Source organism: Podarcis melisellensis, assembly GCF_964234715.1.
Source record: "Podarcis melisellensis genome assembly, chromosome: 14".
Classification (NCBI taxonomy): Eukaryota; Metazoa; Chordata; class Lepidosauria; order Squamata; family Lacertidae; genus Podarcis; species Podarcis melisellensis.
Window position 1 is genome coordinate 33,424,023 of NC_138546.1, and position 16,951 is coordinate 33,440,973.

General features: G+C 44.5%; 1 protein-coding gene across 4 annotated transcripts in view; it reads left to right on the forward strand.

Moving 5' to 3' along the window:
* AGBL1 (AGBL carboxypeptidase 1) overlaps positions 1–16,951 on the forward strand; it is a 420,669-nt gene that overhangs the window by 187,470 nt on the left and 216,248 nt on the right. For all 4 annotated transcript variants that reach the window (XM_081888461.1, XM_081888462.1, XM_081888463.1 and 1 more), the window contains one exon: positions 10,055–10,184. In XM_081888461.1, coding sequence (XP_081744587.1) covers positions 10,055–10,184 — 130 coding nt within the window. The remainder of the gene's footprint in view (positions 1–10,054; positions 10,185–16,951) is intronic.

The following is a 16,951-nucleotide window of genomic DNA, read 5'->3' on the forward strand; positions in this document are numbered from 1 at the left end:
AAGAAGTAAAAGCGGCACCTTATTTTCATCTGTGAAGTGTTGCAAGTGGGGAGGCTAGACTTGAATCCTCCTTCTTAGCTTTACAGCTGACAGGGAAAAGAATGGAAACATTTGGTCCTCCCTGGGGATTCTGAGGACTGTGCGTTTGGAACAGTTGACTAGGCTCCGGATTGCAAGCAGACCATTAATCTTGAATGGGAGTAGAGCTGTGTGAGTCATCTTGGCAGAATCCTTTTGACCCAGCCTGGCCTCTTCCTCCTAAACTCTCTTGCATCTTGACTGTGTGCGGAAATGCACCTTTTTGCTCTATTAGCGATGCTGCATTGACCAGCCAGCTGGTGCCTTATTTTGTTATTGCCATGATTATGTGTGGAGTCAACAGGTCCGCCCCAGCCCCCAAGTCTTGTTAGCTTCTTCTAGTACTGGGGTGGTGGGATTGCATAGACAAAGGAGGTGTGCAACTAAGCAGAGCAGAAGGGATTCCTTCATGAAAAACACCTGCTCATGCCCTGTGGCTTTCCAGCTGTGTTTTGTTATGTGTGCTTGCAATGGTCTGAAGTGTTGTAATCCCTTGGCAAAGCAACAGCATCACCTATCTCTGTCTCCTCGAGACGATCAGGGTGAAGAGTCCTCTGAGTGTCATGCTGATGAAAGCCCTTTGGCTGCCCCAGGTGCAGAACTGATGACTTCCAGGAGGAAATGACAAAAGGCTCAGGAGATGTTCTGCAGCTTTACACTAGGCTGACCCGGCATATACTGCTAATAATATAGTAGAGCTATATATATGGTGATCTCTTGTTATAGTTGCTAAAAAGCTGTAGTGCATTTTTCCAGGGCTGTTGGCTGAATAACATATTGTCTTTTGGTCTATCTTTTAACCTATCAGTTGATTGTATTTAAATACATTTGCATATTGTTGGCTGTTGGGAGAAGCAATTGAGGAGGGCTATTGCATTTCCACTACATTTTTGGACTTCTTATTGGCCACTGGGGAGAACAGGATGAGGTGGACGCTTGGTCCAATCTAATCCAGCTCTTACGTTCTTACCAATAAATACTACTACTACTACTACTACTACTAATAATAATAATAATAATTTATACCCTTCCCATCTGTCTGGGTTTCCCCAGCCAACTTCAGTGTAAATGCCTTTTTCAGGCCTTGGGTTTACAATTAGAACCTAGTGCAATTTTTCTTGCAGAATTTCCACAGAAGCAGATAGTCCTTCTAGGACTTGGGGTGAGGAACTTGTTGCCCTCCAGAAATTGCTGGACTCCAGTACCCATAAGCCCCAACCAGGATGGCCAATGGTCAAAGATGATGGGAGCTGGAATTCAACAACATTGGGAAAGCCACCAGTTCCTCAACCCTATCTTAGGATGTTGTCACCTGTTCAATAATTAAAACAGTGTCCTCAAATTTCAGCCACTTACCACTTACCATTTCCTTTTTCTGTATATATAAAGCACCAGGGGTGAAATTCTGAGAAAAAACTGAATTGGGGATGAATATTTAAGTTTTCATGCAGAGTTTTGTTCATGGGAACAGCAAAAGAATGGCCCTAGCAAGCTATTTATTTATTTCTACTCCACTATCCTCCCTGCTTTTGGCTCAATCCATGCTCACTTATTGGGATGCAACACACCTTATAAGATATTCATTCTCTCTCTCTCTCTCTCTCTCTCTCTCTCTCTCTCTCTCTCTCTCTCTCTCTCTCTCTCTCTCTCTCTAATGTAAACTAATATAGGATAGCAGATTCCTTCTAAGGCCACAACCTTGATGTGTTTAGGGGACATTTTACTACCCCAAGATACAATGGAATTTGGCTTAAGGTCGAAAAACAACTCGCAAAACATTTAAAGGTTTGTTTTATGGCTTTCAGTCAAGGTGAAGGAGAAAAGGATGCAGTTTCAGGTCCAGCTGTGGGAGGAGATCTGAAGAGAACAAGAGGGTAGGCAGGAGGAACCGCATGTGGGAACATGCTCTGCATCCATGATGGCAGGGCGTAGAGCTTCAGAATGCCAGTTGCTGGAAACCACAGGTTGGGAGAATGCTCTTGTGCTCAGGTCCTGCTTGATGCCTTCTCACAGGCATCTGATTGGCCACTTTGAGTCCAGGATGCAGGAATGGATAGACCATTGGCTTGATCCAACAGGCTCTTCTTAAGAGGTCTAGTGATACTTTGTGGTTAAATTGCCCCAAACCAGTATGTTTTAAGTGCATTTTTAATGCTTCTCCTTTTTTCTTTGAAGCACTTTACACAATCACTACAGAGAAGATGAGACAATCACTTTTTTTTTTAAAAAAAGCATCTGTACACTTGACATTTGTAATCCATAGGCCTGTTGAATTATGTATAAGACCAGTCAGTCTGTATGAAGAACCCATGAGTGAGCCAGAAATAAGCTCTTAAGGGGCAGTGGGGGCGGGAATCCAAAGGACAAGAGACACAGCCCTCCCTAAATGGCATTCCTGCTGAGAGGGGAGAACTTGCTCTTTGATAAATGAAAGCTGCAGCTTATTATCAGGAGAAAGGGCAACTTTATATATTTCTTTGGAGTGCCCAGTCAAAATGACACATTAGAACCAAAACAGCTTAAAAAGAAGAGGAAACACACACACCCCACAATAGTCCCCCTCCCAAAGGCTCACAGCCAGGCCATCTAAGGGAACATCTTGTGTATAAAAGATGCTGGAAGATTTCTTCCAGTTTGCATTTTGAATGGAATTCACACATCCTGGATCAGACCACAGTTAACCTTTGTTATTCTGGAGTTCTCGGCTCACCTCAGAAAGCATATGAAATTGCAAGCGAAAATGCATTTTCTGGTAAAACACATACCAAAAATGTGTATTTTGTGGTACAATGCATTAAAATGTGGATTTCCAAAAGTGTTTTTTTTTTTTAAAGCAGAATCCTGTGAAAACAGGATGGAACTGACTAATGAATGAACAGGTTCAAAACTGGAAGACTGATCTGCCCATCCCTCCTTTCAGTTAAGATCTGCTAGTGAGGTCCTGCTTCAAATTCCATCTCATATGAATCCTAGATAAACTTTCATGAGAAGCAGGGTCTTTTCTGCTGTGGCCCTAGTGCTGTGGAAGATCCTCCTTTGTGAGGTCTACATGCCCTTCACTGTCTTTTTAGAGGCAGTGCAAGATACCTTTCCTACACACAGCTGGATTTGATTTATTAATTTTGCTACAGTTGTTTTCTACCAATATTTTATGTATTTTAAACGGTATTTTTGTACATATACTACTTTGGATATGTTTTTTAAATATCACACACACACACACCTTTTTCAAACAAGAGCTAAAATAGATAGTAACTTTCAATATCAGCAGTTAAACGTGCTCTCACCAGTAATCCTTCACCAATTTAATCTGTTTAATCTACAAAACAAGCTCGGGAGTTGCTATATCTTACATCTTGTCTCATGTAACCACATTTTCAGGGAGAGAATGACAAAAGGGATCCCTCCCATCTGTACCTCTCCTCTTTTTCTCCATGCTTTAAAAAATGTTGATTCATTTCCCAGCCTGCTCCTTAGCCTCCCAGAACACGCCCAACTGCCTAATCACAGTATTCTCTGCTGTTCGCAGATTGAAAAAATATTTCTGCATTAAATCATGTTAAGCATAAAATAATTCACATTTATGTATCCTCCCTGGATTTTTATGTGTGGAAGGCACAAAGATCTGTTCAAAGGGAATGGCACAATTGATCAGCTTCCCTGTGACAATTACTGTCATGGGGGTAACCCAATAAACTTCCCATTCTCCTTCAAATATGGAGGAAGCTCACCACATTAACTTCCAAGTTTATACCCTGATTATAGGCCCCTTAGCAAGTTAAATATAGCCCTTTTAAAGGTGTGGGGGTGCACTCTGTTCATATTTTCATCAGACACATATCACACTAGTGCTGAGGGATCTGCACTGCCTGCTACATACATACAGAACCCTAAATCTCCACACCAGGTTAGCTGAAAATATGTGTTCTACTTCACTTCCTGTGAAGGGCACTGTGATCAGCTGATGGGACCTGGTTAATTTTGTCATGGCCTGATGGTTGTTGGCTTGTGGCAACATAAGATTTTTCTTTTGAGTTGTGGAATGCCCTTGCTGTGGGTTAAACCACAGAGCCTAGGACTTGCCGATCAGAAGGTCGGCGGTTCGAATCCCCATGATGGGGTGGGCTCCCGTTGCTCAGTCCCTGCTCCTGCCAACCTAGCAGTTCGAAAGCACATCAAAGTGCAAGTAGATAAATAGGTATCACTCTGGCGGGAAGGTAAACGGCGTTTCCGTGCGCTGCTCTGGTTCGCCAGAAGCGGCTTAGTCATGCTGGCCATATGACCCGGAAGCTGTGGACAAACGCCAGCTCCCTCGGCCAGTAAAGCAAGATGAGCGCCGCAATGCCAGAGTCGGTCACAACTGGATCTAATGGTCAGGGGTCTCCCTACTGAAATATGAGAGGGCCCATCCCTGTTGTGATATCACACCAACTCCTGAAGAGACACCTGTTCAGACAAGCCTCCCCCGAACTCTACTTGTGATCTCATTGTTTAAACTATTTAAGTGTTTTCAAAATGGGTAGAACAATTAATAGAAATCATCTTGGTTCAGGCCAAGGGAGCCGGCGTTTGTCCACAGACAGCTTTCTGGGTCATGTGGCCAGCATGACTAAACCGCTTCTGGCACAACGGAACACCGTGAGGGAAAGCAGAGCGCATGGAAACGCTGTTTACCTTCCCGCCACAGCGGTACCTATTTATCTACTTGCACTGGCATGCTTTGGAACTGCAAAGTTGGCAGGAGCTGGGACAGAGCAATGGGAACTCACCCCATTGCACGGATTCAAACCGACCTTCCAATTGGCAAGCCCAAGAGGCTCAGTAGTTTAGGCTACAGCGCCACCCACTCCCACCCTCTGCCACTGAACAATGTTCTTTGCTAGGGCTTGCTGATGCAGTACACTCCAGATCTTGTTGGACTACAACTCCCATCAGACATCTGGAGAGTCGAATTATGGCTACCCCTGGTTTGAACTGTCCTGAGAGCATATGAATATCAGAAGCTGTCCAGTGCTTTAAATGTATGGTGTGAATGTGGCCTATGGTACCACTTTCAACAGTCATGGCTTCCTCAAAAGAATTCCAGGAGTTGTAGTTTGTTCACTGCAGATGGTGACAGCAGCCACGAAATTAAAAGACGCCTGATTCTTGGGAGAAAAGCAATGACAAACCTAGACAGCATCTTAAAAAGCAGAGTCATCACCTTGCCAACCAAGGTTCGTTTAGTTAAAGCTATGGTTTTCCCAGTAGTGATGTATGGAAGTGAGAGCTGGACCATAAAGAAGGCTGATCTCCGACGAATTGATGCTTTTGGATTATGGTGCTGGAGGAGACTCTTGAGAGTCCCATGGGCTGCAAGAAGATCAAACCTCTCCATTCTTAAGGAAATCAGCCCTGAGTGCTCACTGGAAGGACAGATCCTGAAGCTGAGACTCCAATACTTTGGCCACCTCATGAGAAGAGAAGACTCCCTGGAAAAGACCCTGATGTTGGGAAAGATGGAGGGCACAAGGAGAAGGGGACGGCAGAGGATGAGAAGGTTGGATAGTGTTCTTGAAGCTACCAGCATGAGTTTGACTAAATTGCGGGAGGCATTGGAAGTCAGGAGTGCCTGGCGTTCTCTGGTCCATGGGGTCACGAAGAGTCGGACACAATTAAACGACTAAACAACAACAAGGATGCAAAAAGTTCTTAGGAGACCCCCACTCCCATGCTGAAGTCCCAGAATTTCCCATGCAGAGGGATAGATTATTAAATGCTCTGGGAACTGTAGCTTTCTGAGGGGAGTTGAGGTCTCCTAACTACCGGTACTCTCAGCACCTTTAACAAACTACACTTCCCAGGATTCTCTGGGGGAAGCTGTGGCTGTGTTTAAAGTGGTATCACAGTGCTTTAAATGTAAGGTGTGAATGTGGCTCATCTAGAGGGCACCAGGTTGGTGAGGACTGGTATATAAGATTGACATTTGAACTGGGTACAGGTAAAGGAAAAGACTTGTGTTTTTTAAAAAATAAAAAAGAAAGAAAAGAGAGAGAAGGATTCAGCAAAAGTGAGAAAGGGAAAGACAAATAGATGGAGGGAGGGAGGGAAACAAAGACAAATTCAGATGCAGACACCGATAAGGAGACCAAAAACCACAGTGGGCATAATACAAAAGGGAAGAGAATGAAACACTAGAGAATGAGAGAGACAAAGAGAGCAGGAGGGAGTCACGAGTCACTTCTTAGGGAGAAAATGCCGCTGCAGCAGGGAGATAAAACTGATTCCAAAATCTTCTGCCCATTACAGATAACTAGAAAGACAGGGCCCATCATATGGAGTGAGTGATGTTAGGACTGATAATAATAGCACCTGGGGCACAGCCAGCTATAAAAATCTAAAGGGACATATTGTGTTTGATAGCTGGAGAGCCGCTTTGCAATTCACTGCGCATCCTAATAAGAGTGAGGAAAGCAGTGTCGGCAGTGGGCAAGAATATCTATAGAAGGGAAAGAGATGCAAGTACACACCAGGATGCCTTTGGAGCAGCATGGGGCAGCATCAATGCAATGTGCGGCTAAATGGCTCCTGCCAAGGAACAAGGGGAAGGAGAGCTTTGTGTCGGCACATTATGGAATCTCTGGGCCGTGTTCTCAGTCGAAGCACAAAGGAGCAAGAAGCCATTGCTCTTCCTCCCCACCTTAAAAGAAGCACATCACATTCCCAAGGAGAACTTAACCCCCACCATCACCACAAGGCAGTGGTTCATTTATTTATTTGTGGCATTTATCTCCCACCTGAGCTCAAGGGAACACCTGTAGTTCTCCCCCTCCTAATTTAATCCCCGCAACAACCCTGGGAGTTAGGGTAGGCTAAGAGACAGTGACTGGCCCAGGCACCTAGTGAGGTTCTTGGTTGACTGAGGATTTTAGCCCAGGTTCAACACTCTAACCCAGATCACCAGTGTGGTTCCCATGAGCCCAATGGGGCTCGTAAAGGTTGTCACCTGGTGCCCATGAAGCCACTGCCCCCTTGGACATGAGATGGTGAGGTACACTGAGCCTCTTGGACTTGCCAATCAGGAGGTCGGCAGTTTGAGTTTGCATGACGGGGTGAGCTCCCTTTGCTCTGTCCCAGCTTCTGCCAACCTAGCAGTTCGAAAGCATACCTGTGCAAGTAGATAAATAGGTATCACTGTAGTGGGAAAGTAAACGGCTTTTCCGTGCGCTCTGGCTTCCGTCACTGTGTTCCGTTGTGCCAGAAGCAGTTTAGTCATGCAGGCCACAGGACCTGGAAAGCTGTCTGTGGACAAACACCGGCTCCCTTGGCCTGAAGCGAGATGAGTACCACACCCCATAGTTCAGTTTGACTAGACTTAACCATCCAGGGGTCCTTTACCCAGTGGCAGAGTATCTCCTCTGCATGCAAAAGGTCCCAGGTTCAATCTCCACCATCTCCAGATAGAATCGGAAAAAACTTCTGACTAAAACCCCAGAGAACCACTGCCAGCCATTGTAGACAATACTGAGCTAGGTGGATTAATGGCTGGACTCTATATAAGGCAACTTCCTGTTTTCCATTGTCTTGTACAGCAGCTTGTGAATGCATATTGACAACATCTTCCTCAGCTCAGTATGGCTCTGGTAATTGAGCCTTGACAATAAGCCCACAAAGATATAGCTGTTTATTTGTGGGGAAATACCACCATCAACAACAACAATAACAGGATCAAATTCATAGGAACATAGGCACAAACTGGAAGAGGAGGAAGAAGGAAGAAGTTCTAGCTTCTTGGTAGAGAATCTGCTTTCATGGAAAAGTTCACAGTTCCAATCCTTGGCGTCTCCAAGTACATACTGTCCAACCTTTTCAGATAAAAAACCCTCAGATGTGCATCTTCCAGGACATGCTCCCAGGCGAGTCATGAGACCTGTTCTTCCCTCTCACCCCCCAAAAACATGGATGCTTTAGTTGAGATTCTTGCATTGCAGGGGGTTGGACTAGAAGACCCTGAGAGTCCCTTCCAACTCTAAAATTCTATGATTCTATTCTATGAAAAGCACTTTTTCCTGGGCGAGACACCTAAAATGGCCACCCTGATCTCACATGTAAATATGGGATGTCCCTTTTTTTCTGGGACACTTGGTGGGTATCCAATTAGGGCTAGGAATAATTCCTGTCTGGAACCCTGGAAAGCTGCTGCCAATCACTGTAGATGATCCTGATCTAGACGGACCAATGGTCTAACTCAGTTATCTGGCTGATTCATGGGTTCCTGAATCCTGATCATTGTCTATGTTGGCTGTGGCTGGTTGGAGCTGGAATCTAGCCACATCTGCAGGGCATGACGTTAGCTTCCGCTGCCCTCGAGCATCTCCCCGAATCCTCCAGATGTTTTGGACTACATCTCCCACCAGCCCCAGCCAGTATGAATGAGATGGACACCAGCAGTACAGAATGCACCGTTTTTCATTAATAGCAGATTCCAGTTCACTGAGGATGAGAAACTGCAAGTGCTTTACTATCTACAGCATGCATTGTAAGGGGGCAGATGACTAAAATTGCAGGGTCAAGAAGGAGAGTCGAGAGAAAGGAATAATGCTCTAGTGGAGCTTGGGATGCTGTAAAAAAATAATAATGAAGAAAGCCTCAAGCACATTTGCCTTTCCTTTAAAAAAAGGTGTTAAATTAAGGCATTATTATAAAAACAAAGCAAACGGCAAAGTATGTAATAAATTGCTTTATGCAGAATGAGAAATAAAACCCTCAATACTTCTGGCAATCTATAAAAGCCTGTAACTTTGTGCTCAGTTCAGACCATTAATATTTTACAAAACTAGATAATGATTTGGATATAGTAACTGGAGAGCCCCTTCTGGCTGTACACAACAGAAAGACTATATAATCCAGCAGTGGTTTACATAAGCTGCTATGCAAATGACTCCCAGTTCAAACACTCTGGATGCTGCAGTTAAAGCAGGGCTGGGGAGCTGCAGACCAAGGACCAAAAGCTACCCTCTAGCCTCCCTAGTTGGCCTTTGGAACTCAGGCCATAATGCTCCCCAGGCCACACCCCCTCTCACAGGCCACACCCTCCCTTGAGTGCTTTTGCTTGGTTGGAATGTGTCGCTGAACTATGATAAAGCCAATTGCTTGTATGCAAGGAGTATGGAGGGATGTGTGGTGTGTGTGTCTCTGAAAACCTGGGTTTTGCACGACTGGAAAAGAACCACCTCCAATGCTCTCCCCACTTTTGCATCACACCTTCTCTGCCACTGGTACATGACCTCTGGACCTCCCTACCAGGGAACATGGCCCCCAGGCTGAAGATTATGCTTGGACTTATCCTTCATGAATTGGTCCAATCCTCTTGTAAAGTTGGTGGCCACCACTGCTTCCTGTGGGTGCTAGTTTCATAGTTTCGCTATGTCAAGAAGTACTTTCTTTTATCTGTCTTGAAGCTTCCAGTATTCAGCTTCATTGGATATCTGCAAGTTTAGAATATATTTCAGGATATCTGAGGCCAATTTTCAGCCCTGGTCAAGTTGTACCTGGGGAGAAATGCGTCACCATAGAGCCCCGCTCGCATTATACAGCCAACAGGGAGCTATTTAAAGCAACACTCCTGTGTAGCATCTCTTAGGTACGGATGTTTGCAAAGTATTTTACAATAAAGAGTCTTTTTTTTGAATTACATATATTGCTCTCGCTGTAAAAATAAGACTGCCCCTAATATTGTTAAGTCCAACAGTACATGCCTCAGCAGGCAAAGAAAGTGATAATGAATACAGCACAGAAATGAAGCTTCTAAAATAAACAACTCTGGAGATTTGACTTCATTCAATTCCATCAAAATTGAAAGTGTGCAGGAATAAAGAACAGTGTGAGTAGCCAAGCCTGCCCTGGTTCTCAACACCTTTTGTGAGGATTACCGAGTTGCGGTTTTCAATCTTTTTCTTTTTTCATTCTTAGATTTCTTCTTCTTCTTTGATTCTAGCCAACGATGCTCCTTAAGCGCGGATGACTTGAATAGGCGATGGCTGAATCCCAGTCCAGCATGCCAGCCCACCATTTACCACACAAAGGGCCTCCTTTACTATCTCAGTACTCAAGGCCGAACTCCAGTGGTGAGTCTTTGTCGTTCATATTTTCTTTGCCCAACTATCTTTAGACTATTATCTACTTCTGCTGCAGAGGTGGGGGACCTGTGGCCCTCCACCACAACATGGGGTCCGAGTGGAACGATACATTGGATTTAGTTCACATTTAAAGGCAAACCAACCCACTGTGCACTTTCAGAAACAATACATGTACCAAAAGACAGTCCTCCTTTGAAATATGCACTTCTTCAAATTTCACAGTACAGTTCTCCGGCCTATAAATGTGTACAAAAAATGCATATACTGAGCTCAAGTGAGTTAAGCAATGAGTTTACACACACACAAAAAGGATTTTATTAGGGGAGATTGTTTTGCAAAAATTGTTTCGTTAGCAGAAATTCACAGTATAATGCCAATGAACTTTCATGAATACTTTTTAAAAAGAAAAATCAGATTTCCCCCTCTTTTAACTAGACAGTATTGATTGATATTGGTTTTATTTGTGATTTTAACGATGTTTTATGGCTCTTTTGTTGATTTTATGCTTATATATTGTAGTCAGCCTTATGTAAGAGCAGATTAAAATGCATAAATGAATATGACTAGATAAACAGATACATGGATAAACCAACAAGGAAATGTAGGGAACTGAATCTGGAGCAATGCACGTGCTCTTCCACTAAATTACAGACTTTCCATCCATGGTATAGCCTCTGTGAAAGCTAGGCCAAAGTGCCCTTGACTAAGCCCATCTATGAAAATATGGGATTGAAAGATAGGAAGAGCCCCACAAGTGTAAATACCCATAGGTAGAGATGACAGGAAGTTTGCTTATGTTCACATTTTGTCAGGTTTAGGGGAATCAGAACCCTCCTCTGGTGGCAGCAAAGAAGAAGATAAAAAGAGAAGAGTTCTTACCAATTAGTTTATTCAATAATCACAGCGAGAGACAAAAGAATGTGGTCTCTCTCTAGAAATGGCATTGCTCCAACTGTAGTCCCCCTCCTTCATCTCCCTTACTCTACATCAGTTCTGTGTCGGCTAATCTGAGCCTTCCGTCGCTGAGCTCTCTGAGTACTCAATGCCTGTCTGGTCCTGGGAGAAGGGGGGTTATGAATGCTTTCCAAGGACACTGTCAGCTGTCTCTCCCCTAGCGCTGGTTCTTCTTCCTGCTCTTCCTCTTCCAATATTTCCCAGCTCTGCTCTCTACAGCCTCTGAACCATGCCCTTCTGCAGACCACTGTTCTAAATCTATACTGTCCTCCTGTTCTTGGGAAGGTTCAGGAGAAGGGGTGGTGGCCCCCACCATTCCTCCTCAATCCAGCCCCTGACACATTTAAATGTGAATCTATGAAATTTGCACTTTCTGAAACAATATGAGAACTCAAGCACAGCCATCCTTTTGAATTCACAAACAATGTTTATGAAAGATGCATATATGTAGGGGCAAGTGTGCATAAAAAACAACATATTTGTAAAAATAGTATACATTATATTTGAAGAAGCTGCCTGCAGAAATGTTTCCATTAGACGAAAGTGCATATCCAGAATGTGTTTATTAGGAAAAATGTGCATTAAAATTTCTGGTGAATTTTCATGAGGGTTTAAAAACAAAAAATTGCAAATTGTGGCTGAAATGTAGAGAACGGAATTTAAGATTGGGAAAACGAGCAAAAGATAGAACTGAAACTGACAGATCCTTCCATCTCTACCTTTGGGCCTCCAGCTGCCTTCACTCCCTGGAGTCCAGAAGGGCCTGGAGCTGCGTCTCTTTGCGCAAAGGCCATTGCAAGCTCTCAACAAACCTTAGCTTTAGACTTAGCTATTGATTCCTTTGTCTCACTCTTTCTTGGCCTTTAGAACATGACAGGCTGTTGGAGAACTGAATTTTCCCTGCCTTTGAAGGGTTCATTGATTTTAGTTTATACATGCTCTCACACACACACACCTTTCCTCCTTGCTTTGGAAGTAAACCTCTTATTTTCCAAGGGAGCTTACAGAACCAAGTTCACCAATAGCCAAACGATTTCAGTGAAGTACTTTGGTCTCATTTGTCCTGGTGACATGTGGACAGCATCCCCCCCCCATCTCCCATTTCTTCAAAGCGGGAATGGCAGCTTAAAGGAGCAAAGGAAAAGAAAGAGGGAAACTAACAGCTTTTCAATAGGGCAAGCAGCTGAACTGTTGATCACTTTTTCCTGGGAAGGAAAGGAACTGCAGGCCTGGCAGACTTTTCTGCTAAGTTCTGCCCAGGACACTGTACCAGAAGAGAAAAATATCCAATAGTGAAAACACACACACAAACCTGCCAATTGAAGACTCAAGTTAAGGTTATCTCATGTTGTCTCAATCTCTCCAAAGCCAGGAAGCTAACTACCATGTGTGTCCTGTGATCAGTAATTCTGTTGTGTAATGTCACAAATTGTTCTTGCTTACAACCCTCTCCACTTGGCCGAACCTTTTATTGGTCTTTCAGGCCCAAGTTCAGAGAGGGAGGATGGAGTGCTTTGAACCAAAAATGCCCCACTTTGCCTTATACTGAGTCAGGATGTTGGTTCATGTTGCTCGGTATTGTCCACACTGCCTGGCAGCTGCTATCCAGGGTTTTAGGCAGAAAGTCTCTCCCAGCCATACCTGGAGATGTCGGGGATTGAACCCGTAACCTTCTGCTTGCAAGGCAGTTGCTGTGCCACGGAGCAATGGTCCCGTGTCTTGCTGTACTTGCAGATGAATCTTCCTGAGAATTGGCACAAGCCTGTTTACGGCTTACATCAGTAGCTGGCGGGATGGGTTAAGACCAGGATGGGGAACCGTTTTGAGTCTGTGGTTCAGTACCTTACTGAGCCCTAACCTAGCAATTCAAATTTGACCGATGGGAGGGCCTGCCTGTCTTCCAATTGCTTGATGCCAGACTGATGCGAAATGATTGATTGCTTTGAAGTCCCGAAGTCAGGACTGTAAGTCCCAAAGCCAAACTGAATGACTTGACAGTTCAGCTTTCTGATTCTGGTTTGGGAACTGCCGCATGATGAACAAGAACAAAATGTCCATTTGCTATCACGTTGAGATTTTTGCCAGCAGGCATGCTGCAAGACTTCTGTGGTTGCCTTGTGAGCTCAGTTGACTAACTTGGAATTGACGTGAGCTCCTGTGAGTACTTTTTGGGTGGTGGGGAGTGGAGAGGCACTGGCCTAAAATGCACTGAAATCAGAATCATTAAGCAATTCATTCCTGTTAAAAATCAGAATACTGACTGCCTGCACACTGCCAAGATTCACCTTTTGTGTTGTCTGTTTAAATGGACGGACTGTTTTTCAAAACTTGCTTTGATATTTTTCATTACTGGCACAATCACTCATCATGACAGTGCCTGGAAACAGAGCTTCATGTAGCAGGTCATGAGGAGTACCACCAGCCTCACTCCTATTGCAACAGAAGAGGCCCTCATCTCCCAGTGTTTGAACCATCCTGCCAGATACTGATGCAAGGAACAGCAAGATTGTGCAACACCTTTGCTGATCACAGGGTTATATCTGTTAAGGCATCAGCATTAACTTCCAGTTTCTAAGCTTTGCGGTGCTTGAGCCAACAATATAGCCTTAACTCTAGCCTTCAGCCAGCAGGGTTTTTAATAAATGAATTTCCCTGGTATTTTTTTTAAAGGAAATTTGTTAAAATACTAGGTAGTCCCCCAAAATAGGGGTTGTGTTATACATGGGGGTGTGTTATACAAGGAAAAGTATGGTATGTTTCTTCAGGACTCACAGCACCTTCTCATGGGCCCCTAAAGGTTGGCCACTCCTCATCTGACTACTGCACTTTACTATCATATTCCATAGCTAAATGAATACCGTAGATATTGCACATAGTGCTCACTATGTGGCTGACTGCAGACACTGGGATTTTTTTTATTTAATTAAAAATGAAATGTGCACATACCACATTAATTTACCAGTAGTTGCTGCCTTGGGCTTTAATGGAACATGGAAACCTTAATAATTTTTGAACCACTGCTCAGAAAGTTACCAAACCAACAGAGGATCAGCTTCCTTAATGAGTCTGGATAAAATACACAACAGTTATCACCAAAATGTGAAAGAAATACTCCTGTAAATCTGTTCAAAATTATGAGTAAGCGTTTGTAGTTTCCTAAACCACCTAACGCTATTAGTACAAATTCTGAAGGGACGCCGCCCCCCACAATCAGTTCTCAGTTTGGTACATTTGTAGACCACACCATTTTAGAAAGTGGGTTGTCTGTCTGTCCATTTGTCTGTTCTCTGTGGGTTCATCCACACCTTGAGATATCATTGCCAAATTCAGCACAAGGTTTCCCAAGGGGCAGGCAGTGGTCTTTGTAAGTGTCTAGATGCTGAGCACCACTTTGAATCAAGATGGTAGACCAATACACACAACCCAAATTACACTATCCATTTTAAAATAACTTTTTTTGTTTTGTTTCTTAGAATACCCGAGCAGCACTGGGCACTTTCTGCTAATGGATTATATATACCAAGTTGCTCCAAGTGTCATTTTTATGAGCTATAGAATTTTGAGATATTTAATGGTGTAGCCTTCTTATTGCTGCCCATCTTAACTTTTTGCTGTTCATATGCCCCTTTAATAATTTGTGGACAGAAGTCCACATGGCTTATCACTGGATTAAATCAGAGGTGCTTTGCTTGCACCGTAGCTCTGATACAGGTACCCAGCCATATGTGCCAGCATTTGACAGGTGAAGATAGGGGCACTCTTGTCCAGAGGGGAAGCCATGTTTAGTTTGTTACATAAATAAACAAATAGAGGGAGTCTTGTGGAGCTTTAAAGAGTAGCAGATTTATTACGGCATAAGTTTTTGTGGTCTAGAACATCTGGACTTCTGATCAAGTGGGTTTTAGGCTACAGAATTTATGCCACAATAAATCTGTTAGTCTTCAAGGTGCCATAATCAGGCGTGACAACAGAAGCAAATGGCTTGGGGGAGCAAAGCTTTGGCAAATGCAATTATTAGGGGACCATGAATTTAATCTGTGCTTAATAAGATGTGATTAAAAGCTGAGGGAGCAAACAGGCTTGTGGGGATAGTTTGAGTGTGTCTTGTGTAATACTTATAACACTCTGCTGGCTCCTGCCCAACACACACAGACAGAGGCTCCCACTTGTAAGAAAGAAAGAGACCTTTCTTCAGGCAAGTAACAGTACAGGCTCAGCAGCAGACACAGTGCTCGGGAGTCACAATTTGGGAGTTCAGGAGAAAGGCAAGAAGATTAGAACTGGACGGAAGCAACAAAGATGTCCAAACAAGTTTCCAATACCCTCTCACCGAGCCTTTAAAATCAGGTGTGGTGAGCTCAGTTGTGAGGCTCTCTTGCCTTGTAGGAATGTTGAGATTGCAAGTGTGCACTTCTTCAGGGCGGGTGGGTCTGCTCCCATCTGCGAAGGTGGTTCTTATTTCTAGGCAACAAGTCTGCCCCCTCATGTTCAGGTTCCTGTTCAGTTTCTGTCATCTCCTGTTCTGCTTCCCCCCATGGCTGAGGAAAGCCCTCCTGAGGCTCTCTGCATTGCAGGAAGGTCAGCGGGGTGATTCAGCATCTCTGTTCCCTTTTTCAAAGTGGGAAGGGGAAGGGGAGATCCCTCTCCTCCAACCCAGGTTCCCACAATCCTCCTCCTCCTCCTCCTCCAGAGCCTGCCAACCAATTGCTTCCAACCATCCCAACAGTGCTGTGGAGTGCATGACAAACACCTCAATTCTCACACCAAGGATCACAGCCTGAGCCTTCCTCATTACACATGGCTGAATGATTCCTGCCCCCTCAACTCCTGCACAGTGGAGATTAAACTGACCATAGGATGGTTAATCTCATAGTCGATTTATTTGTGCTTATTATACAAGAGTCTGGTTTCATTTGATTTAAAATGAAAGCTTTTGTGTCTTGCATCCTCAAGGTGGCTGGTTGTAATGCGACAGATTTAGCAGCCCATTCCTTATCTGGATAGGCAGTTACGAAGGTGGGCAGACTGCAGGGAAGGGAAGCAAACATTCACATATAGTGCCCCTCTGCATGGCCGGTGCAATTAGGTGGTGACAGCGGCATTGCTGCTGCTTACCCAGATGATGCAGGGGGAGAGCAGTAGCGAAGTCAGCCTTGTGCGGGTTCCCACAAGCGTACCTGTGCAGCCCAACCTCAGCATTGCCCTGCTCCATCCTGCCCCCGTAAGCAGCAAGGACACCATTCTCTGGAAGGTGTCACAGCAATGCAGGGAGCTGCCTTATATCCAACCAGACCACTTGTCCACCTAGCTCCATCTGGTACGCAGGCTGAGACCCCACCTGCCTGCGGACTGTCTCGCCAGAGTGGTGCATGCTCTAGCTATCTCCCTGCTTGGACTACTGCAATGCGCTCTACATGGGGATACCTTTGAAGGTGACCCGGAAACTACAACTAATCCAGAATGTGGCAGCTAGATTGGTGATTGGGAGCGGCCGCCGAGACCACATAACACCAGTCCTGAAAGACCTACATTGGCTCCCAGGACGTTTCTGAGCACAATTCAAAGTGTTGGTGTTGACCTTTAAAGCCCTAAACGGCCTCAGTCCAGTATACATGAAGGAGCGTCACCCCCCATCGTTCTGTCCAGACACTGAGGTCCAGCGCCGAGGGCCTTCTGGTGGTTCCCTCACTGCGAGAAGCCAAATTACAGGGAACCCGGCAGAGGGCATTCTCAGTAGTGGCGCCCACCCTGTAGAACACCCTCCCATCAGATGTCAATGAGATAAACAACTACCTGACATT